Source organism: Telmatherina bonti, assembly GCF_933228915.1.
Source record: "Telmatherina bonti genome assembly, chromosome: 23".
NCBI classification, from domain to species: domain Eukaryota; kingdom Metazoa; phylum Chordata; class Actinopteri; order Atheriniformes; family Telmatherinidae; genus Telmatherina; species Telmatherina bonti.
Genome location: NC_136632.1, coordinates 16636754 through 16662817, shown reverse-complemented (window position 1 = coordinate 16662817; position 26064 = coordinate 16636754). Strand labels below are relative to the sequence as shown.

The 26064-nt window shown below is 41.4% G+C and overlaps 1 protein-coding gene across 2 annotated transcripts in view; it reads left to right on the top strand.

The window, feature by feature from the left end:
- Window positions 1-26064, top strand: part of sox5 (SRY-box transcription factor 5) — an 84094-nt gene that overhangs the window by 15078 nt on the left and 42952 nt on the right. For both annotated transcript variants that reach the window (XM_079262951.1, XM_079262950.1), the window contains exons 3-4: window positions 2110-2332; window positions 25026-25112. In XM_079262951.1, the coding sequence (XP_079119077.1) occupies window positions 2110-2332; window positions 25026-25112 (310 nt within the window). The remainder of the gene's footprint in view (window positions 1-2109; window positions 2333-25025; window positions 25113-26064) is intronic.

Genomic DNA, 26064 nt, shown 5'->3' with positions numbered 1-26064 from the left:
CTCAGTCAACAAGCTCTCTTCTCATTTCCTCTAATAACACCTTTTCTTTCTTTTTCTATTGGGGAGGGGGTGCTTTCTTCAACTTTTACGTGCTCCTTTGCTCTTTGCCTGGTTACATTTACAGGAGCTAATGTCTCACATTCACAAAAAAAAAAAAAAAAGTAAATAAACTCATATGAAGTCTAAATTTTCCCTAATCTGGAGAACAAAAGAGTTAAGAGAGATAAAAAGCAAAAAAAGAGAGGCAGTAGCAGCCACTTGGTCAGGTGGTGAGTCGGGTTAAGGCTTTTATAGCTTTAAAGATCACAAGACACTTTCCCAGCACAGCACAGCCCTCAGCTGCGGCAAAAGGAGCTTCATCAGCTCTTCATAGACTCCATATACAACTTCTGCAGCCTCATCGTTGCTGCCACAATCTGTCAGTCTGTTACAATGCATGTGCAAGAAAGAGAAGGAAAGAAGCGGTCATTTTCAAGCTTTGCTTGTTATTCAGAATGTGGAAATGCAAAGAATTGAACAGAGAGGCAGTGAGGTGTTAAAAAAGCCAAGGGATGACAGTCTGACGTCTCTTCTTAAATGAAGTTCACCACTTAAAATTAAAGCAATTTCAGTACTGAAACCTTAAGTCTGGCTTTATTCTAAAGCTCTGTATTAGTCCCTCAAAAAATTAAAACAATCAAAAAAAGCTCTGGAGTTATTTGCAGTGTTAATTATCCTGTTGTCAACTGTGATCTCAGTATTAAATTCCACATATACAAGCAGTCTCTGCAAGTTAATGATTAGATCTCTACCTTAATACGCCATCATGCATTTCTCTTGGTCTCACACATAAATGCAAACAAAACAGCAAAGAGATGCTGTACTGTGTATGTGTGATGCTGTCCCAGGTGGCATGCCACATACTGTAGCAAGATTAGCGAAAGATTAACCCTGTGGACCATTGACCCTCATACCTGCAAAGAGCTAAGCTGACAGACTGGCTGGCAGGCTGATTGTTGCCGTAATCAAGCAGCACACTGTAACATACCTGAGTGTAAGTTCAAGAGTTAAAAATACTATGTCTATTTTTGAATTTGGAGCATGTAACACACGACCGATGCTATTGTTAACGAACATGGGTATGAGGACGACATCATGTTTGCAGCTGATGGTGTCTGCTGGGTGTCAGCGTTAATTGGCCTGAGTCAGCGTTAAGTCCATCATGCCAGCTGTAGAAACAAAGATTAAGATGCAAAAAGTTACTTACTGTACCTTTATTGGATTTGTTGTCCCTGCTATCAGCAGTTATCCAACTTGACTAAAGTTACTGAAGAAGGACATAGTTTTTGACAATGTGTGCAAAGTGTTGTTTTTCTAAATGTTTTTACCACTAATATCACCATTTCCAAACATCATTAAACTGAGAATGTTAAGGAATTAAAATTTATACGGAACAGCATTTTAATTAGTAATCATGACAGCTTGGAAAAACGACACAGGGCTTTACTTTAAGCTGCACTGTTTACATTTAGTTGCTGTCGCTCTGATTGTTGTTGTTGGGGTTTTTTTTTTTTATGGAAATGATTTGACACCTCTCCAGAGCTTTGTTCCTTCAAACAGAATGTATTATTAGTGATTTCTGCATTTCCTGGAGTTGCACCCTCAGCATTAATCATCATGAATCTTGAGACAAAAGTGAAAGGCAGCTCTGAAAGTTGGGCTTGGGATTCGGGACTGTAGCATTGGACATCCCTCAAAGGAAGCCATGGAAGTCTTTGTGATGAAGAGTTAGCGTGACACTTTAGAGCGGGTGGAGTTTCTTGCTGTTGTTTCATGTGCATGTTCTGTCAAGTACCTCCAAGTTAGTTAAATGCAGATTCCAGAGGATGCGAGGGAGACAGATGAAGTATGTCCTAACTTGAGACAACTGGCTGGGGATGAAAGGTTGCTGCATTGGGATATAAGAACACAAATAAAGGGTGCAAGTTGGAAAGAAGGATGGAGATGATAAGTGGGCTTCTGCCAGCTCCTCCCCAATTTCCTCTTCATTTTCTTCATCTGCAGTCAGTTTGTCTTCAAGTTCAGGTCATTTTAAAACTAATACATCAACTTTTTTTTTCTCCTCTTCAGGAACACAATGCCCCCAAGGGGAGCTCGCTGAGTCCTTACCCCCAGCACAACGCTACCTCGCCAGGCAAAGAGGAAGGTGGAGGTGGGGGGCGACTTTGCAGCGACGGGGGCTCGGCCACGGGTACCCTTGGCACCCCTGAGAGACGCAAGGGCAGCTTGGCTGATGTCGTGGACACACTGAAACAGCGCAAGATGGAGGAGCTGATCAAAAACGAGCCGGAAGGTCAGTGATGAAAGGCAACGCTTGTGCAGCCAGATGTGTAATCTGCAAGTCCTCACTATAATTCTGGCTGGGTGCCACACTTTTATTACATTCTGTTGTCCATTCTTTCTCCTGCTTGTTCCTTCTTCTGGTTTTCTCTGTGGTTCTGTCTCTCACTCTGTGGTTCAGCTGTGAACCCACACATATTCACACGAAAGGAGAGGCTTTGTTTTTTCCAGCATACAGACTGACAGCATCAGCTGCTTGGGTCTATTGTCCACCATGCCTTGCTTTGTTTTGTTTTGTTTTTTTTTACAACCTGACAAGTACCAAGTGTGTGTGTGTGTGCATTCATGTGCTCACGGGTGAGAAGTGTATTGAGTGCGTGAAAAGACTGCAAATACACTGTCTTCACTCTCCAAATGTTTCCTGACTTAAAATTTGAAGAACGCCAGCGCTTACATTTCCAACAGTTCAACAGTTATTGAGGGATTAATATCTTTCACTTATTTCCTAACCTTCATGATAATTCATTTTGAGCCCCTCGATAGATTTCTCTCACTGCTGAGGGGGCTAAACGGGAGTTTTGCCCGGGGCCTACGAAGGCTTGCTCCATTAGCCTGCACATTTATTATCACATGTAGCCTCAGGCAAACAGTTGGAGTCAAGCAAAGACAGAAAGTTAGCCAATGGCTAATGCTAATTTCTTTTGAACAGATAAATGGGGGCTTGAGTATCAATTACACACGTAGTACTTATGTAATGTGGATCTCATCAACAGGTGTTCCTCTTTAGGAAGATGGGATAGTATAAATAACAAGTCTCTTCAAAAAGCAGGGATATCTTTTGTGTGTTATGATGAGGAAGTGGTTGGAATTTACTCACGTCTTTAGACACTTAAAGCAGATATAAACTCTTTACAGATCAAAAAAGTGGAGCAGATGTCAAAATGAGGATGATCATTTTCAATTCTAAAATTGATTGGAACAGATTAGTTCTAAAGGCAAATTGAATAGCACTCAAATACACCAGAGCCTAACTTAGGATGCTTTGGCAGCAGCACAATGTCAGGATTCATTGAGAGGGAGCCGCTTTCCCAAAAAACAGTTAGAATCATAGGTCTGTGTGAAGCAGGTTTTACACATTCCTACAAAAGTGGTGAATTACAAGGGCTGAAGAAGTAGCTGATGACCAAAACAAAAACTTAAAAAGATCTGCATAAGTTCAGGAGATCTATTGCTCTAGACCAGTTGAAATCATATATTACTGGATTTGGGGAAAAAAGCAGTACAGTGTGTATTTGCATTAAAGTGTAGCTTCTTTGTGCATGTATTGTGTTTTGTAAGTACACAAACAGGTTTTCCATTCAAGCTGTGATGTGCTAACCTTATTCTCCAGACTTTTCTGTAAGGCTTTCAAAGCGGCCACGACGGCTGGTCAGCTCTTACCGTCTGGCTGTTTTTATCCCAGTCGATAGAGAGGCCTGTTGTGACACATTTAACCAAAAAAAAAAAAAAAAAAAAAAAAAAAGAAGAAAACTAGACTGTTTGTCGAGCTGAGCTGTAATTGAGGTGTGTTTTGGGTTGTTCACTGCTTTGCTGGACCTCATGAACTGGTTGCACAGGAAAAGAAAAAAAAAACAGCAATAGTGGATCTTTATAAGTCAGCATCGGCAAGGTGAGAAAAAGAAAGAGGGAGGAAGAAAGAGTAAGAAGGAAAAGACAGAAGGTAAAGGAAAGCAAAGCAAAGGAGAAAACAAGCATCTTGACAGACCCCATTAGCACAGTGCCATGGTGGTGCAGCATCTAAACCAGCCCAGACCATTATCTGCCCCATACTTAAATGAAACGCAGTAACAAAAGGCCCTCCAGACCAAACACATATGAAAAAAAAAAAAAACCCAGGCCAAGCAAAAGAGAAAGGAAGAAAGAAAAGAAAGTCGAAGCAGAAAAGGGAAAATGAGAAAAGATGAAGAGAGGCAAAGGGGAAATGAAGGGTTGGGTTTGAGGGGGGCGGGTGAGGACGACAAGGGGCGGTATTGAACGCGAGATAGAAATCCCTTTTCTGTGCCCAGCTAGCTATTGTTTGGCTGTGTGGCTCACAAAGGCCATTAGCAGCAAACAGCAGGTTGGGATGAAAATTTAATGAAGGCTTTAATCATTATGAAAGGCCTGGAATATTACTGCTCTCTCTGTCTTTCTCTCTCTCTCTCTCTCTCTCTCTCTCTCTCTCTCTCTCTCTCTCACACACACACACACACACATCGCTTCCAGCTGGATCAATGACACACATGCACATACACATTCATAGTGTCTGAACATTAACACCAGGAGGGATGCGAACAAGGGGACAAAGACACAAAATGGGTCAGAAAACGATAAACATCTTGAAACAGAAAGAGAGGCTTGGCTTATCGAAGGCAGGCCTTGAGCTAGACACCACACATGCTAAGGAAGTCACACACTGAGTTTGAAAGATTTAGTCTGTGGCTAGTGTTGCTCTACTTATGCTAGATGAATGGCAATGGTAGATACTGGGTCAGTGTGTGTGTGTGTGTGTGTGTGTGTGTGTTGTTAAAGCCTTTGGGAGCACATATACTTGTGTATTTGCATATGCATTTGTGATGGAACATGTGTGCAGATGTTGTTGTACATTACGAAAAGAAATGCGTTTGGTTCCATTTATGTAATGCGTAGGTGTGTGTGTGTGTTGGCCTCTAATAAATGACTAGCAATCCTGTTCCCCATGGCCTGGCCCAACCAGGCTCCACTGCTCTCCTGCTCTCTCCATTCATCTTCTGTCTTACTCAACCGGCCACCTGCTACCCGGGAGATACACACTCATGCTCAAGCACCTTAGTACATATACGTGCACACACACACACACACACACACACACACTTTCACATGCAGTCTTTAATAAATTCTTCAGAAGCAACAGAGAGAAGATAGGAATGCCATGACACTACCTGCGTCCAATTGTCTGGATACGAGGCCGCCGGGTGGCAGGGTGGCTCGTGCTGGAGTGCATGAGTGTGTGATTACAAGAATAATGAGAGCAAGTACAGGGCATTGCAGGAGCCAAGGGGTCGAGAGGAGAGTTGGTGCTAAAACCCAAGGGAAATGGCAACACAAGCACACACACCTGGTCAGGTCCCTTGGAAATGCCATTTAACCTCTTGTGGCCCTGTGGCACCGAGCATGGCCTGGTAATAATCTGTTTGCCCAGCAGTGGAACAAAAAGGGCACCTGAGAAATGCATCAGATGAATAGTCTGATAGTTGTGGGAAAAAAAAAGGAGAAGAAAAGATGAGTGAAATTAAAAGGAGGAAAAACATCACTAAATGGGGCACAGATGTTCCTCTCGGCCCCTGGAGTGGTGCCTCCACTGCCCTGGACTTTCACCAGGCACTCAGCCTCATTCCTCCTCTCCTCATCTCACTGCATGGCGGCGTTGACTGTAAGTGGCTCACACATTAAGTGCCAGCTGAGCTCTATCTCTGGGCCCGTCTGTTGACCCTCTGCTACCCAGCTACAGCTACCCGTCACTGAAGCTCTGTGGCCTCTGGGACTTTTTATGTTTTCTTCCTTTTAGTAATGTCTCAGCTGGAACCTGGGGTAAACAAAGGTTTTCAACTAGAAATGTGTGTTTTAGTGAAACTACTGGGCATACCTTGATTGGAATAAACCATTCATAGAGTGCATTTGGCTTAAATACCACAACAAGGCACTGTTTAGTTCACAAAGCATCACTTGTCATTACCTATGGCTCTGGAAATGACCAGATTTGAGGAAATAAATCTTCTTCTGATTTTGTATAGTATTTTGGATTCTCAACATGACTTTTTCCTTCCTGTAGACAACTATGGGGCGTTAAATGGAACAAAGTTCACACTTTGAATCAAGCATTCAGCAAATACCTTGTCCAAATATTTGTAATGCATCTTCCCCTTCAGATTCTCCTGCCTCACCTGACCATTAGCATGGAAAGGCTAACCATTTAACCAACGCAACTGTCTCCAGCTCAGGTTGCCATCATGCTGAACTTCGCTGCCCATTTAACTTGTTTACTTCTTGTTGTTTGCTCAATGTACAACCAAATTTTGATTATGAATTATTATTGTTCTTGAAGGAGCTAAGTCTTAACAAAGCTACTGAGATTGCTTGGCCCAAGAGTTTGGTTCGACGCGCTGCTTTGCCGTAATAGACTTCCACTTAGATCACTTAATTTCCGATTCAAAAATCTTTATTCCATTCGCAAATAATCTTGTGGCATACAAACGTCTACTTGCGCCATGCAAGAACCCTTTGCCCTTCCGAGCCAAAAATCTGCCAAACTAGTGATGCGTTCCCTCTATATGTGTCACCTGCCCAGGTAACAATACAGCGCCGTCTAACAAAAACAATGAGGGACACAGTCAAATAAATTGCTTCCTATAATTGTACATAAGACTCTAGTTACCAAATAACTCTGCACAAAAATATGGTACAGTGCTGTTAGTTCCAATTAACAGTATATTGTCTTTCAATGTGCAGCTCCCAGATCAGGCCTATTGCACTATGGGATACTTTACTGTCTTTTTGTCAGACACATGTGCAAGAAGCAAGGAACAGTCATACCTCTATAAGAGTCAAAGTTATAGGTATGCAGCCATTCCAGCAACCAAAGTTGTGTTTTGTGGCCAAGTATACTTGCCGCTTCCAAGTTGCTCAAAGGCACTGGTTTCCATACTGAATATGCCAACTCAGTGATGGATGTCACACAACACACACTCACGAACACATGCTCACACATGTATGCCACAGCACTTCATCTATTTTCAAGGAACGGAGGGAACCCAAGACTTGCTTTTAGAGAGCACTGAGGCATTTTATAGGACAGCACTTAGGCAAGGCCATTGTGCCACACAAGCACACAGCGACCGGAGCTTGCTCACGCCTCCTTACACTCCAATGGGTGACAATGGGAAGGGCGGATACATTCTGCCAAGAAGAAGGGGAGAGGAATGAAAGGGAAAGAAAGCAAGCCAGAGAAGTGGACGGATTGAGGCAGTCTCTCGTTCATCCATCAGTCCACGCAAACCCCCCTTACCTCCCCTCCTCCTCTTTACTTTGCTTAATCCTCCCTCTTCTTCTGTTATCCTGCTATCTGGGGGGTTTCTGTCAAATGCATACACACATCCACACATACTATAAACATCAACAATAGCATATACAGCCACTGCATGTCATCACTTAGATGTTTCAGGCAGAGATCCCCAAGGGAAATTGGAGGACCGCAACACACACAAGTGCATTTGTACAAATACACACCGCAGCAGGTTCACAGCTCAAGCGTGGGAGCGGGCACATCTTTGTGACTTCCACCTTTTGTTGGTAATTAGTTAGTTGTATAAATTAACACAATCATTGCATGACAAGATTATTCTTCTGTAAAAATAAGTGAAGAAAGAGTCATTCATTTTCTTCCAATTTTTTTCTTCTTTTTTTTTTTTAAAAGAAAAAGAAAATGTCCGACTAAATGTACAGTCAACATTAACTAAAAGAAGTTTGAGACTAACATGTGTGCATGTGTCAGGTTTTATGTATTTCATGACTTGATCAAAATGAATAAATAAATACACAAAAAACAGGAAACCTTTAACTTAAGGTAAATTAGTCTCCAGCAGTCTTTGCTTAGAAAGATTAAAATAATCAAAATTTAAAAAGCACTCTCTTGATGAAATGATACCATGAAGCGGGCAAAAACAGTCCTTCCTTCCTTCATAATTAAGAAAACTAGTTCCTTTAATAGCCATTCTTCCCAGTTATCTGCTTGTCATTATGTCAGTTAACTTCACAGGGTTTGTTATAGACGCAGGGATCATTATGGACATGGCTCACAATTCAAATTTAGTCAGTTCTGATTTTTTTTTTCATTCCCTCTCCTTTGTGGCTGGAGAAAGAGGCAACATCATGGGGCGAACCTGAGGCCTATTGTGGGGCAGGCCATTGTTGGTTTGATGAAAGGCGCATTCAAGTCACTTTTCTTATTGAATTGTTTTGTGTATGCTTTTCAGCATTGCATTCTCTCTCCAGCCTCACACAAGACAATCGGTGGGGATGAAACTCCTTTCTACCATTCTTCCCTGTCCAGATGAGTGATATTAAGGAGATGAATAGTGTGTGTGTGTGTGTGTGTGTGTGTGTGTGTGTGTGTGTCTGTGTGTGTGTGTGTTTTTTGGGGGGGAAAGCAGTGCCTCAGCTTTTGTCCAATACATGAGCATAAAGGAGCTTAGATAGAAGAGAGAGGGTCTTCTGGTTTTTCTGAAGATGTGTGTGTTTGTGTGTGTCAGTGTGTGTTATTGGCCCCCCTGGCATGGTATTAAGTTCAGTACAAAAGCTGGAGGTTCATGAATCAGTGCTTCCATAGCTGTTGTGACCTAGTCAGTTATACTGTGCTACAGTACTCCGTGTGCATGTGTGATACCTGACGATGAGGCAGCTTTTGCATTAAGAGTATGTGTTCACTATATAAATATTGTCGTGCTTCTATGTGTGTATTGATGTGCATCATACTAAGTAAAAAGCTTTCCTGTCCCCAACTGCTAAATATTAGACAGGCCCTGATGTTTTGGCATCCAGTCACTCACTTCCATTCAGCATCATCTCCCATGACCAAATCACTGGAATCCATGTTTTATCTCTTTAACTTCTCATACTCTCTTCATTTACACACTCAGTAATTGTTTTTTTCTTTCTTTTCTGTTATTTTTCTTTGTAGGTCTTTTCCCACATCCCCATGGAGAATCAGAGGAATGTTTTTATGCTGCAAAATGCCCACGAGATTGATGAATTCTGTGCAAAGTGCTTAGACTTTCATTTGTCCCTCAATTACTCGATCAAAAGGATATAGAATGTGACACAAATTCTGAAAACTTTCACAGAGGCACTTAAGCAACAAAACATTCTGAGAAACATTGTGGAAGGCAATTGCTTTTAAGAGTTAAAGCAGTTTTCAAAAGGCCAGATGACTGCACCCTCAAATACTTTCACTTAGTGAGAAGAGTGATCAAATCAGCCTGCAACTATCTTTTATTCATTAGACACAGCAGCAGTTACTTTGTGAGTAGATGAATGTCGCATTTTGTAATGGAATGATTGACTTTTCATCTTGACACTGTGCCATAGCTAAACAGTAAAAGGTAATGCTTTGCTGCAAGGTTTCTAGATGTCTTTGTTGACATGCAAATTTTACAGTGACTGCATCTACGAGGGTGTTTTTCAGTTAACTCTCAATATGACTAGATTATTCTGAGGTTACTCAAATATGTGCAGGCTTGGGTGTTATATATGTAAACAATATGACAAAATGAGTTTTTATTATCCTGTATGTGACTTCTTGAAAGGGGAAAAATACTTTAGCTACCTTAAAAAGCTAACATAAGATTATTATAATTCACAACCAATTACATTGATTTATTTTCACTCTGTTTGCCTTTTCAAAATCTAATCATTTGCACGATCTGCTGAACTCATTCCTACTCAAAGAACCATTAGACTTCTGACTAAAAAAGTATCCCAATTAAATGTATTTAATAGAAAACTGCATAGTTCTATTTTGGACCTTTAAAAGTCACTAATGTCACAAAGAGTACTGTGCAAAACTTCTGTCCCTGACAACCAGGTTTCCTTTTAATATCTCTAAGTGGTTTTGACCGATGATTCGCCAAGCTCTACTAAGTTTTTCTTTTGACACTGATTTTATGTTCACTCACTTTTAATTTTGGTATTTTACCTGACCATTTTTAGAGCAATGGGGTTTATGTTTAATTTTTAGCTGAATATGTCTCGCATCTCAGCAAAGTGTGTTGTGTTGTTTAAAATTTGTGCGGAAACTGCAGATGACCTGTGTCTGAAAGCGATGGCCTTTAAAAATAGGAAAAAAAAATCCAGTGAGGACTGGACAGGATGCAAATCTGGACTTTTAGTTGATCCATCTACTGTTCACTCAAGCCTCTTCAGAAATGGTCATCTTGCAAGGGCAGCTCTCAAGAAGCCATTTTAAAAGAAAAGGAACAGGGAGAAAAGGCTGAGGTATTGCAAATACTGTAGTACAAGAACTAAACTGGAAGTCAGTAGCAACAGACTTAATGGAGTGATAAATCCAGAGCTCAGACCTGAATGTTATTGAACCACTAAGAAAATAAAAGGCAGAAACATCCCAAGGAGAACTTTAGAAAGTCCTTTAAAAACTGAAAGATTATTTAAGCTTCTCTAAAGAAATACAAAATAACAAGGAAAGGAAAAGCAAGAAAGCCTGTGTAAGAGGTTTTTAAATGTGTCAAAGATCGCAGACAGAGATAAAAGCGTCTGCTTAATGACTGTAGAATAAAATAGAACAGAACATACTAAATGTTCTAAGAAAAAATGAACTATAAACCGTCTGTGAACTTACATACAATAATTACATATAGACCACAATGACCCGTGGTGGTTAGCCCTGATATCTGACAGCAAGAAGGTTCCTGGTTTGGGTCTTAAGTGGAGGTAGGTGTCTGAACTTGGCCTTTCCTTGTGGAGTTTGCGCGTTCTCCCTGTGAATATGTAGGTTCTCCATCCAGATATCCCATCTTCTGCCTACAGTTCTAGCCTGACTGGTTGCCTATCCTATCACTCTGTGTTTACCTTGTGCCTAAATTTTTTAGACAGTGTATAAAGAAATTTGGGTAACTCAAGACTTGCAGAGTACTGTATATTTATATTCACATTTGTTCTATAAATCAGTATGGAGAGATAAGTAACCAACACAAAACCAGATGCAAAGATACATAAAGTTTATTCAGGTCAGCACTTAACTGATACATACACCACTAAGATGAAGAGATTTTCTGCATCATTTAATTGACTTTATTATGAGCCATAGATGTATTTAACTGTGATCTATTATTGGAATATCAGTTCCGACCTTAAATTTGTTATATGTTATGAATATAAAATTCGACTCCAATTTCCCGTTTCTAATCCATGAAGGTTTGTGAGCAACGTAGCTAAATCTGTTTAGTGCTGTTTTGACGTGTATCATTGCAAAGCTCTTCTTGAGCGTACAGTAGATCCACAGCGTGCATACTGTGCAGTCTGAGAACTTAAATAATCCAGACAGTAGGTCGTCAACCAGGCTATACTTTAACAAGGAAGCGAACCCCACATTAACCAGTGAAAGACAGCAACCCACCCTACTGGTGAAAGATCTTTTCAGCCAACCAGAGAGCTGGTCAATCATCTGCTCTGTCAGCCAGTCAGTGTGTCAGTCTTTGAAGCCACAGGGTCTCAGTTAATTAACCCCTGGCTGGCTGGTCAAAGGGCGGGTCCGGCAGATGAAGTGGTGGTGTCTATGTTGTCAGCCTCAGGGGTCACGACCAGAGCCCACTGTGTGACCCGGCCTTATTTGAGCCAGATGTTGGGAGACAAGCATCTCTAACGCTCATCTCTACTCCAACCTCCTCCTCCTCCTCCTCCTCCTTTCTGCCCCCCCTGCATTCTTGTCCTCTGCTAGTGCTTGGCCAGCAGTGCAGTCATCACTAGCCACTCATGTTTGATGCTCCACTTGACAGATTGCTACTTTACATTTTTTCTTCATTTTCCCAGCTATTCTTCCCCCCCCCCCCCAAAAAAAAAAAAACCTCTACCCATCCTTTCACCTCTCCTTCTCCCTTCCTTCCAGTTTCACTCCTCCTTCCTCACTTGGCCAACAGTCTCTTTCCGCTTCGCTCAAGGGAGAGAGCAGAGTGTGTGTTGCCTGGCAGCATGCCCACTCCCATCGTCTTCTCCCCATCCTCTTTTCCTCCGTCTCTCATCATTTCCTTCTCTCTCTTTCTCACCATCTCATCCCATGCTTTCCATCCTTGGAGTCTCTTCTTCCTCTCTGCCACCTTCCCCTGATCTTTCACCTTGCCTCTCCCTTTGTTTCCCATCACTCCCTCCGCCTGCCTCGAATAACACCCCCTCCATTTCTTTCACTCCCTACCTCCATTCATACCTCGCTCCCCCTCCTCCCCTCACTTGTCTCCTCCTCAGCTGGGCTCTGGAGCAATGAACAGGTGTTGTCTCCTTTTGATTTGGGTGCGTTCAGATTAATGCTGTCAGTTCAGCTGTTAAAACAACTGCCACTGCCAGATGCCAGTCAGTTTAGGGCTGGAGTTGTCACCTACACACAAACTCACACATGCACACACACACACACACACACACACATTTAAACATCCAAAAATAGTCAGATGTAAGCATCCAGAATGGTGTGCATACATCCACGAGCACATGGCCTCTGCGCTCCCAGTAACACTGACAAGCAAATCAGCTGTTGTACTTCAGGCTTGTCAGGAACCCAGGTGTACGTTGCTGCAGTGTTTCCAAACTAACAGTCAGCACATGTAAAAGTCAGTGTGTATCTGACAGGATACTACAGACATCAATGCTCTGTCAAGACTCAGTCAGTTCTGTTTTTTTTAAGACAAGATTAACCAGCTTCATGAAATTAATCATATCTCACTAAGACAAATGCCAGAGTTCCTCCAGTTTGTGCCATCTGTAACACCTGAAGTGAAAAGACTCCACTTAACTAATTTTATGTTATCAAACTGGATAAAATTGCTTGTCATTCAGGGTTTAGAATTGGAACGATGAGAACAAATTTATTCACTATAGTAACTATTTTGGTCATTTGTAAAAGCATAGTGGACACTAGTGTTTATGGACTCCAGAATGAGGTTCTAAGTCTTGCTAAATCAACTCAATTAAATTGGATTTTTTTTGTCTGAATTTTCTTTTAGATACACAAATTTCAGCTAAATTGCACATTTTAGGCAAGGCAAAGACAAGTTTATGTGTACAACACCTTTCATGTACAAGACAATTCAAAGTGCTTTACATAAAACATTAAAAGCATCACAGATGGAGTAAAAAAAAAAATAAAAAAAAATAAAAAAAAAAGCATAAAAGACAACACAAATGGCAAAATCACAATAAAACCATGAATTAAAAAGTGTTTTTTTTCTATTTTAGTTATGAGGGTGTTAACCTTTAGAACTGTTTAACTCATGCATCCAAAAAAAAAAAAGAAAAAACGTACAAACACCTGACAGTAATCGTACTGAAATGTTTTGAAAGAGACCAGCAACCTACATTATGAAGCAGGTTTAGTGGCTTAGTGAGGTAACTACAAGTTCAACCCTGGATTTACAGGATCACAAAACTGGACTAGTTCTAACCCACATCTACCACATTGGCTGCTAATACCTCACCTAGCAGGTGAGGTTTTCAGATAGGAGATTAATCCACCTTAAAGAATCTCCTCCTGGAGAAGCAGATTTCTCCATCAGGTATCTCAACAGAAGTGAAAACTTCTGTAACCTGAAACTAAGACTTGTTACTCAAAAGCTTCTTCATAATGACTCTTAAAGATGCTTTTTTTTAATGAAACTCCCATATGTGTGTGTGTATATATATATATATATATATATATATATATATAAAAAGACCCTTTAGTCTTTATTTAGTGTAAAATCTTTTTAAAACAGCCAGTGCCGTATCTAACAAAGGAACATTTCCTCACATGATGGTATAATACACCTGCAGCACATTCAGTCAATAAAACACATATAAATCATCAGATCGTCTAGCACTCTAATGACATAACCACAGTATTGATCAGCTTGTTGAGACATTCAGGTACTTTTCCACTTTTCCTTGTCAGCGTTCAATATTTCTTTGAATGCAGAGGCTGTGCTCCTTTTCAGCTTGTAAGAATTAAAGGGAAAGACTGGGCTTTGATTAGAACTCCATGATTTTTATATGAAAACTTGCGTAATAGTTATGGATACCTGTGAAGACAAAGATACTACATAAGCAGCATCAGAGTACCGCTTAGTCAGAGCTCCACAGTTAGGATTAGTGAATCCAGATAACTTTGACATTTTAAACATGGCCATGGATGAAAACATCAACTTAATCAGAAAAACATGTTTGCTGACCTTACTTTCCCAAAATAATAATGATTTCTACCCCTCCACTTCTCATTTTCTCTCTACCTTCCTCTCACTGCTTCATTCTCCTCCTCAAATTATTCATGTAACAATATGTCGGAGTCTACAACCACACAAATATCTGTATGATTTTTATAATCTCCTGCTTAATTTTAAAGACCCACCATAAAACTTGGTGTCCTAAACATTTCAATGTGTGTGTATTTCTGTTTGGCATCACTCTCCTTATAACTTCTTTCCCAGACAGTGTTTAAACTAAGAATGCAAAGTGTGTTGTGAGTAAAATGATGATTAAGTATGAATTTCTCTGATCAGTGGTGTGTAAGTAGTGTGTAACAGCGCTATTTAAGGCTCTTTCAGATGTGGGTAAAATCTGGAGGCGTCCTGTCTGTGTGTGTCAGATGGTGGGTAGTGGGCTTTGGAGTGGTCATGCTGGTGTCTCAACTAATTTCATAGGCACACATTCCCAAATGGGAAGTTTTGAGAAACATCCTACTGTCCATCTTTTTATTCTGGCAGATCTGATTGAATCTATTTTTATCTACCTCCTTCTTCTTATTTGTCACTATTCCTCTCCGTGCAACACTCTTTTTCCTCCCTCCTCCAAACTGAACTCATGGTTTTCAAACTTCCCACTCCGCAGTGTTTCAATGCTAGTTCAGGAGTCCATACACACTTATACACTATTTGCTTGTTTGTTAGGTTGTGTTGGTTCATCTGACAAATTCTGGCACCCAAAATACACACGCCCTACACACTTTTTAAGACTGAACCCACTGTATGCCACCCTACCTCTCAGCTCCACCACCATAACAGTTTACTGCACCACATATTCCCTGGTTCACTGCAAATCATGCCCTCAACGTCCATTTTGTTGGTTTGTTAAATTAAGCCAACTAGGTTATTTCCAAGGTTATCATGTAGGCTCCAGTCACCACTGAGCCAAATCTTGTTACAACAATTAGCCCACTCAAAAGAGTCATGGGTGTCTTGTCGGAGAGATGATGGGGGGTGGAATGAGGAATTAGCCAATTTATACACTCAAATATGTGTTTGTGTGTATTTATGTATATACAGACACACATACATATATAGTTGTTTTTTTTTTTTATTAGCTTTTTAAGGGCCATACATGATTTCTTAGGGAATCTCACTCTTGACTTGATCCATTCCTGAGGAGCGTGTATCCATATTTATCTAAAGTTGTTGATTTGTGAGATAGGAGTAAAATAATTTAATAACAGAAGCAGAGACACGCAGAAGATTTCAGTCTGTGAAATAAAATGTGATGACTACTGTAGCACCAGAACAGAAAGTTCTTAGTGTCCAAGGTAGTCTTCTGGTTTGCCATAAAAAACAAATCAATATTTTTTTAAACTATTGTGTAGATTTAGAAACTTATGTCATTAAATAAAAACAGCTTTTTCTTCAATTTAACTTAAAAACAGTAAATCAGATTTTCTCAACTCTATTTTACAATAAATCCAGTGTTTTGCTAAAACACACAACTTTAACATTACATGTGCAGCTTTTCTCATGATCACTGGAGCTGGTATATTCTTCATGATGCCATTTTGTCAATAGATGTCACTACATACTATCAACTGGACCTTTAAAATTGGCTCCAAACCAAAGATGAGACACTTCCAGTGACAACAATGTGAAATCAACAAATGAAAACCTGTTAAAAAAAAAAAAAAAAAAAAAAAAAAAGAAGTTACCTAATTCATCATTCAATTTTAATTTTATTATAGCCAACAGAGCCTCTTGCTCAACTTTAGGCCAGCTAAAGCCTGAATTTTCGTTTGCAACTTTTCCCTTTTTTGGTCTATCTAAAATAAAACAAACAAGCTTTGAAAAAAAGATTACTTTCATCAGGTCTGATATTGTCATTTAATTTGTCCGTGTCCCACTCTTCCAGTTTGTAAGCCACAGATGGCGAAGTGATCTTAATGTGGCCTAACCAGAAGCATCACCCGATATTGACAAGGCAGATCTCATCAACCACTCAAACTTTTTTTTTTTCCCCCCCTTCGCCTAAAAGCAGAGAAATCTTGCCAGGAAAACTTGGGAGTAGGAAAAGATTTACAAGAAGGGACATTGACGTGAGTGAATAATTGGAGCACAGTGACTCGTAAGGCTCCACCATGCCAGGCGCACAAACATGCACACATAAATACAAACACACACATTAGTCAGCAGAGCATTCCAGTGCTGTTTGGACTGTTGTTGCCATTGGTCTAATGGCTCTCACATGTCTGTCCTCCTGTCTTTGAGCAGCAAACAGGACAATGTGGGCTATTCTCAAGATTTTACAACACACTCTGTCCTATCAGTGCACAGAAAGAAAGTCCAGAGTCAAATAGAGAGAAGTGGGAAATTAAAACTTCAACAGACACATAAATAGGGCAAAGTGTGTTCATGCATGTTTGTTTGCACTTGTCAACAGTATTCACTTTAACTGAAATAGGCGGGCCCCGCCTCTGCTGTCCAGCAAAGCAGGCGTCCAGCAAGGCAAAAGCACTCTGCAGCTAAGTCAGCTGTCAATCAAATGGCCAAGACAGGGCCAAAACTATGACAGCATCTGAAATAACAGTCTTTACCCATCAGTCTCACATGCTTACATCGACATGTGCATGAGCACACACACACATGCAGAGGGAGTACACCTCAGCACAGTTTGAATAGGCTTCCAACATGTAAAACAGCATTAGTGTGTCAGGAGTGCCTTGCTGCTCTGTCCATCTCCCTGTCATAGCAATGACAGGGAGATGAAAAATAAAAAAAAATGTCATGACTTGCAAGAGAAAATGCTTCTGTGTGTGTGCGCGCGCACGTCTGCACTGTCACTAGTGTAGTTAATGTGTGGGTCTATTCCCCTTCTCTGCACAGCAGGCCCAATACACAATGTGTTCTTTTGTTGTCACGTTAAAGTGATGCAATAAAGCGGTGCAGTGACAAGGACGGCCCGAGGGCTGCTACAGTGACAGAACCATTGAGTCTATGCGTGTGCATGTGGGTGTGTGTTGAGAGGAGACAAGAGCGCTGAAGAGGGGTTATTGCCACGAGACAGATTGCAAGTGTCATTTTCCATTATAGCAGCCTGAGCCTGTTGTGTACGACACACACAAACACTTACACACCGGTACACATGCCTTGGCCCACTTTAACAGGATGCTTTTGACAAGGAGAGATGTGCGTGCCATTAAAAAAAAAAAAAGTTCCGGCCTTCGACTTGTTAACTCTCCCTTTGCATCGTCTCCAGGTTGACGAGGCAGACTATTTTAAATGAATTTATTCAGCTTATCTGATTGGCTCCAACATAGGTCATTGATATGAATCAGAATTTTCCATGAAACGTAAGATTTCAGAAGTCGACAAATTGCATTTGGATTTGCAAATAAGTAAATTGTTGCTGAAAACTTAATTTTAGTGATTTTCATGGTTTGGTTCGAAAGATTACATCATGACCTGTCTTTGACCTTTTAGGCACATGAGAAGGTCTCAAAAAAGGAAATCACAACAACCTATATATAATAGGGAGCTATTCTTAACTTTATGAGAGGTTCATTAGGAGAAGACGCAGGGTTCTCACCTGATGGTAGCAACAGGGCAGAATATATTTGGCAAAGCTGCTTTTCAAAGGATCCTGCCAGCTTGACCTATTATTGCATGTGAACCTCTTATCTATTCAAAAGTCTCTTGTGAGACTCTGTTTGTTAACCAGGCAATTAGCAGGCAGTATTTGGTAGTTATCACGATCACAGCTGACACTTCAGCCTGTAAAGTATGAGGCAGTAAAATGAAAATGGGATCCGTTTTCAGTCCCATAGCTTGTCCCTAATAAGGTGCTGTGGCGGTGGCTATCAAGGGCCGAGCAGAATTAGTCCACAGCGGATTCAAATGTCTAGATGCTATCAAACACCATTTAATGATAATGGAGGTCACAGAGGCAATTGGGAAAATGGTGTGTTTGTGTGTGACTGTGTGCGTGAAAGGAACATTTCTCTGTCTCCCGCAAGAAGTATCAAGATAGCATCGCTAATTTCACTAGCCAGCACACACACACACACACCCACACACACACACACACCCACACACACACACATAAAAAGCAGTATGGAAAAGAGAAGGGGAAAAAAAAAGCAAACAACACACAAGTGAAATGAAACAACAAGGAAAGTTTTTCTGCGACTTTCTCGAATGTCGCTCCAGATTTTGCCCTTCATCGTTCTTTCACAATGTCGCGCCCTCTCCGCTGCTATTTCTGACTGCCAGTGTGTGGATCTGGCTCGCTGAGATTTCATGCCAGTGTAAAAATTGGCTGAGGGTTTGGTTCAAATCAAATTGGACATAAGCACCCACAACACCATCTGTTAGGGAAAGGCAGTGGAGTGAAGGGCAGAACTCTGTATTCAGATAAATGGATTTTCAATTTAATAAATTGTTGACTGACACCCTTGTAAATTTTTGCTTTCTGTGTTGCAGCCTATTCTTAGAGTGTCAGATTTCATGGAAACATGTTGCATACATCCGTACAATCCCTAATATGAGAATGAAAAAAAACAAATATCCCTCTACATCTGTTGTTTTGTGATAGTTAAATTTCTTCTTTTTACGTTTTTACAGCACAGTTGCTTTATATTAACATGATTATGAAGCAGGGGAGCAGGCAGTTTTAATCAGCTAAAATAACCGTCTCCCCAGGTACACTTGGGGTGTTTTGGCATGTAATTTTGTGTGTGACTGTTTGCAGTTTTCTTGTCTAACAGGTGTGTCGCCCCCAAACATGTTTAGAGACACGACTGTGATTGTCATAGCACTTTCAGAGGGGACCATATGTCCCCCGTCTCGTCACCCAAAAACCTAACTTACTTTACAAGGTGAATAACAGCCTCACAGCTCTCAGAGGTTGATGTTGCCCGGTGTATGAGCATGTGCCAAATTCTTTCATTTTGTGTGTCTGCTGGTGCCTCTCCCCCCTCCCCCAGCCTGCCGAGTGGTCTGGGTGTTTATTAATAACTAAAGTTGGAGCGGCTTCTGAATGAAAAGTCACAGTGGACACTGAGACCAATCAGGGACTGAGTGTGCACACACACACTCGCGCATTCTCCGTCTCTTCCTGTCGCTCTTGCTGCAGACTTCTGCTTCAGTGGGAGACAGGGAGCACTAGGAGGGGGTTAGAAAGTAAGGACGAGGAGGAGGAAGAGGAGGAGGAGGAGGAGAGGGATTTTAATGTTTACTCAGAGGCCCGGCCACCGCGGCAACTGTTGCCAAGCGCCGTTCTCCCCAACAACAAGCCAGTAATTGGTACTTTTAACAGCTAACCTTGCGGAGGTGGTGGTGCGAGGTGGGTTTGGACAAAAAGCTTTTTGATACATCTCCCTCTATCTCTCCTGTATCAGACCACCAGATCCCCCTTTTTTTTTCCTGCCCGTAATCCTGGCACAGCCTCACTTTAGAACGATTGGACCATCTTTATAAGGAATCAATAAAAATGTGTCCAGACACATGGCCCAGCTCAACCAGACATGAATTGATCATCAAAATATCAACATCATCATTTGGTAATGGAGAGCTGGCACAGTTGGTGCGAAGGGAACAGCTAGACTGAAACGAAGCATCAAGAGGGTGTAAATAAATTAGTTGTATTCCACATTCGGATTCTCCAATGTGTCTTTGAACACATCCACACTGTAGACGATTCAGTCTGATTAAGTTTCATCATTTTACTTTCCACATTTAACTTATAATGGAAGCTTCCTTCTTTTTGTCTTTGATACTTCGACTGGAAAAACACAAACAAAGTCGTCATGATGACAAGAACATAACTACTACTGCAGTTACTGGACAACTGAACAACTAAAGTGATAAAAGTTTGATTCTGTTTATAGGATCAAAATACACTAATGTGATGTTATTTGTTTTCTTTTTATATTAAATGTCAAGAATCATCAGGAAATTGACTTTTTTTTGTTAAAACGGACTTCTCTGATTAGGGCCTTAAGTTGAGAAGATAAGTCATTTAGATCTGTTATGTTTCTCTGGTTTTGGCTTTAATTCAGTTATGATAACCTTGTTAAGGTGTTTATATGACCGCTGTGTACCTAAATGTGGTTACAGTAATTTTTTTGATTGTATGTGAACATACTCAGTTGGTCATGGCCAGGAGCGAATGTGTATATTTTTTTTACTACATCAGTCATTTCAGCTCCTTGTCGTCTCTGTTGCTCTGTCCAGTCTCAATACTTCAGCATTCAGGACGGTCGTCATAGAAAAACTCCACTAGTTCTCTTATAATTGCTTATTCAATAGTGACCCCAGCTCAGTTTGGGAGGAGGAGAATCAAGAAGGAAGGGAGGGGGGAGTAGCTTGAACCTCCCCATCGCTGCCAAAGCTCAAGTCAATGTGAAGCCTGTTTTGGGGGATATAAGGAGCAGCCACGGGTCCCAAGCCAGGGCCTTTTCCTGTGGGCCCTCCCCCTCCCCCTTCTACTCCTTCACCCTCACCCTCCTCCAAGCCCGGCTGGGCCTGGCGCTGGCACAGAGGTCCCTTTGTTGTGTACCCGAGGGCCCGGGCTCTCCTTCTCTCTTACTTTCTTTTCCTCCCCTTTCTTTCCACACCCCACTCCCAACCTCCCCCCTTCCCTTTTCCTCTAAAGGTCTCCAGTCTTCACAAATATGAGATAATAGGAAAAATAGAACTGGCTGCTTGTGGTGAGTCAGGGCAAAACGTCTGAGTGAAAAATAGAAAGTGAGTGAGAGAAGGGAGAAGGACGGTATCGTTTGTGAGGTCTGTCAGAGCGAGCTGGACGGAGGCTAAGTCTCCTCCCATCTCTCTCCGTTCCCTTCTCTCTTTCTCTCTCCAGCAGCTTCTGAACCAAAAGCTCACTGTGGATCCAAAGGCTGGATGGGGTCTTGCTGTAACGCACACACCGTTTCTCTCTCCCTCTCTCGGCAGGTGGACGGGGTTGTTTTGGCTCGGCTGCAGGGCAGCAGCTTGACTCCGTTTGAGCCAATGAACCAAAATAATAGTCAACGATTCCAGAGTCATTGTCAGTGTTTTCCCCCCTGTGCCGTTCCCAGAATCTTCCTCAGCCGTGCAGGATCTAAATCAGAACGTCACCCTCGGATGACTTTGTGCGCTTACACATGGAAATACAAAAAAGCAGCAGGATTCAGTCAAAACAAGGAGGGAGGGTTTTCAAAACTGCTTAATCCTGTCTGATCAGTTGGAGGGCCAAAAGATGCCAAATATGAATTTCAGGAAATGCAGAAAGAAAAATGATGCACCAGACATCTAGAGTTTTGATATTTTATTCAGTGTAAACATCACACAGCTTTACCAAAGAGTTGGAACAAGTTGAAACAGAATACAAATATGAAATGTTTTCTTCTTTTTTTTTTTTTTTTAAATACAGATTTTTTTTTTGCCATTAAGATGAAAGAAAGGCTTGATCTGGATTGGAAGGGGTCGCTCTGTGCACTCTTTTCCATTTCCCTCCCGCTTCATGTTTTAGTTCAGTGGATTGGCGTCCTCCCTCACCTCCCTCCTCCCATATGCAGCTCACACCCCTGCGTGGGCACCAAACTTCACATGCTTACCTCACACACCACTAACATCCACCCATACTTGGGACACACACACAAAAACATACATACACATTGTCCTCTTGTACGTCAGAAGAACAAGGAGTACCTTCTGTGAATTTCATGGAAAGTGTTGTGGTGTCCTCCTTTATTAAGTGATTTTTGGCCTTAATTGGCAGTAGCAGACGCTTGCTGTGTTTTCTAAACCTACTGCGGGACTTGAAATGGGAATCAGGTGCTTTTCCATCTGCTAAGATGAAGGTTATAAATCCTTGACTGTAAGTGAGGTGAAAAGAGGCTTTCAAGAAGTGATTTGCGACAGACAACTTGTTATTGTTGTACTGGAGTGTCAGGAATTGGGCAAAAGAAGCGCACCTGGAAGCTTTTGCAATGAAATGCAAGTAGATGTGATCGGGAGCTAATACATGAAAGTTTTCAGGATGTCACTATCAACTGATGAGTTACTGGTTTCTGTGTGTGGGTTTATATGCATGTGCTGCTGACCTCTGGTTTTGTAGGATGCATGTGTTTGCAGTTAATCGCGAATGTCAGTGGGGCTTCATTTGTCGAAGTGTTCAGCACATCAATCACCATCTAGCTAGAAGATATTCACCGTGCCAGCCCCACTCTTCTTCTCTGTCCTCTCCTCTCAGCTCCTCCTGCTCGTTTCCTCCCATTTTGCCATCCGCCACACAATGAAAGAGGCTCTTGGCTTTTATTAATAGTTAAAGTGGCCCTAGCCTGTCACTGGGGACAATGGCTGCAGCCCTGTTAATAAATAAAAATAATAACTAGGAGATGGAGACTGAGAGGGAGTGCAATGGAAAGAGAACAGGCGACACTGCCATTTGTTGTTCCCTCTCACTTGTCAAAGCTCTTTGGCTTAAAAGCCTCTGTCATTGTTGAGGGAGAGGGGGCTGGTGGGGAGGTGAGGAGGTGGGGGGAGATGAGAGTGAGAGACAGAGAAAAAGAGGGAGTGCCAGGGGCTAATAGCACCTGTTGGGGTGATGGTGAGACAGCTGTCATGGATTGGAAACACAGGAGCACACTCTTATATTCTTTCACCCCTCCTGTTTTTGCTTAACACTTTCTATCCCAGTTGTGCTCCTTCTCCTCATCCTACCTTCATCGATCTGCTAACTGATTCCCTCAAAGCAACCATGGCTCCTTCCTGAAAATACTGAGGTGCATAAAGCACAGACCAGGGCCAAGGACAGACGCACAAGAAACAGAAAATGTGAAAGGTGACCTGGTTCAAGTTAGGCATTGATCCTTGCTTGTTTTTCAGTGTATCTTTGGAGGTGTAGCCATTGTAATCAACAGGGCGTGAATGCTTTCACATTAAAGCCTTCAGGACCTGACTCAGGCCTCAGGGGCGTTGGAGCAGCACACACACACACACACACAAACCTGAAGTGCAACGCTTGTGTGTATTAGCCAAACTAAAGGTGTGTGACCCAAGGCATAATTTGAAATCTTAAAAAAATGCCTCGGCTGTTTTCTGTGCTCCTCTCTTCAGACTTAGAGAGGAAAAAAAAAATTGTCGTGCAAATGATTAATGCTGGAAGAGGAATTTGCTGTTAAAATCTTCTTTAGTGGAGACAAACTTCATCTCAGCCAAACCTCCCTCCCACACTTGCATGCTTGTGTAAGTATATATATGTGACAAACCAGTTGGATTCCTATTTCCTTATGGAAGAATAATAATCTGCCATCGTTCTGCTGCTGTAAGCAGATAAAACACGAGTTGGTTGAAGAATGTTTAATGTATTAATGTAAAAGTAAGATTACTGGTGTTTGGTAATCTACGTTTATGTGTTTGAGTTGACAGTCGGTTTGGAAATGCAAAGGCATTTTTCCTGGGCAAGTCTTTCATCTCAACTATGCCTCCTTTTAGTTTATGTCAGTAACCATGATAAGTACAATGGACCGATGCCAGCCTGTGTATTTAATATTATTCAGTTAAAGTACTAAAACTAAAATGTACTGCATGGGAGATCCAAGAACTAACATCTGAGTATCTACAGAAAAATGTTGTTAAAATATAACAGGAAGTGTGTGCGTTTAGTCATGCAGTGTTAAACATCATCATTCCATCATCAATAGTGACACAGTGTGGAAGTAATGCTGGATATGATCTAACTTATAACTTCACAAATCTTTTTTCTTCTCTTCTACCTTGGGTGACAGATCAGACCATTTAAAATACACTGGAAGTTTAGCGAGGGACTAAAGTCACTATTTAATTTGCTTTTTTTTTTTTTTTTTAAATAAAATATCAGAAGCCAAATAGTGGTATTTTTAAATGTAGCAAAAGCACAATATTTTCCTGTAAAACTATGGCAGAACTTGAAGTCTAGGAATCCTGAAACAAAAGAAGTGCACTACAATGGTAACTTGGTTACTTTCCAGCACTGTGTTAGAACTCAACATACGTGTGTTTCTACAAGTTCATATATGTGAACACGTGGGATTAAATCTCCCCATGCGTCTGCTCTCCTGTGTGACGTTTCCTCTCACCCCACTGTGTGTGTGTGTGTGTGTTTGAGTGTGCACACATCTGTGTGCAAGTGTGACCACAGTTAGGACTGTAATTAGTGATTCTGAGTGTGTGCGTGTGTGTGTGTGTGTGTGTGTGTGTGTGTGTGTGTGTGTGTGTGTTGGGGACTGTGTGAAGTGTGTGTTGAAAACAAAGCACTAGCTGATAATGTGTCCATTGTGGCGGGTGCATTAAGGCCCTCTTTGTCTCAGGGCCCACAGGGCTAATGATTCTCTAGCAGCAGGTGAGAGGGGAAAAAGCCTCTCTGTCTGTCTCTCTCCATCCTCCACTTGTCTCTCTCCTCATCTTGCATCGCCTCTCTCGCTCTTTCCCTTTTGCTCGCTTGTTTTTGTTTTTCAGATTTGCTCTCTTTTCGATTATCAGCTTCTCTCCTTCCGCCTCTCTCCCTCCCTCTCCTGCTGATGCGGCCATTAGGCTGAGCTGCCGCTGCCTTTATTACAGCAAATGGACTTTAAATGAGCTTTATTGTCATGTTGGCCAGCCAACTGAATCCCTCTCTCTCCCTCTCCTCTGCACCCCTCCTTCCCCTCCTCCTCCCCTTAACAGAGACCCCAAGCATTGAGAGGCTGTTGTCAAAGGACTGGAAGGATAAACTTTTGGCCATGGGCTCAGGGCACATCGGAGAAATTAAAGGTACGGCACAACTAAATAGCAACAAATTTAAATCTTTAAATACTTTATTAACCTTCTTAACTCAATATCCAAAAAGAAGTGACGCATTCATCTGAAAAAAAAAAAAAAAAAAAAATATTTCAACATCTTAAAGATGTTTACTTGATATCAGTTCAATTTGTTAAGCACAAAATAAGCCATTTTCTAAGAATAAATCCCATATTTCCTCACGGACAATCTTCTTTTTAACTCCGATTTGTGCCCCTGAAGTATGTGGAACAACAATTAATCTCTGATCAGTGATGAGTAAAGACACTTGTCTTAATTATTCCTTATATTCCTGTGCTAAGCACTGTTGTTGCAGCACTATGAATGAAGCACAAGCAATCTCCACTTAAACTCCAAAAAAACCCGTCTAGTTGCTCTCATCCTTCTCAGTCTTTTTAAACATCGCCAAACAAATGCTTGCTGAAACAGTAAGTTGGGCTTAATTGTATGAAAGAGACCTGCTTTTCACGTCCGCACTTATTCATAGCGATTAGTTGTAGAAAATTTGCAAAGACAAAACTTTTTTGTGGAAATGCTTCCATTTCAGAGTTGTCTTCATGTCGTCTCTGAACACTCAACGATATATATTTTACGTTTTTGTTACAAATGAGGCATGCACAAATGCATCTAGTGTGCAAGTGCCATTTTAGTGGGCAGTCACTTGTATGAAAGTCGGGTACAAAAAAGTTCCATAGTTTCTATTTTGTCAAACTTTATCTGCATTAAAGGTGAACTGAATTATATGGCTGGTAATGTGAACATAAGTTGTTGTCAGCTTGAGGCCCATGTGCTGTATCTTGAAACATTCATGATAAATATGACAGGTAAATTACAATAAATTGGGGGTCGTGTTTGCCTAGTCATTAGAGAGGAGGGCTTTTGTCTGGAAGACTCAGGTTTAAGTCCCCATTATGCCAACAGAGGT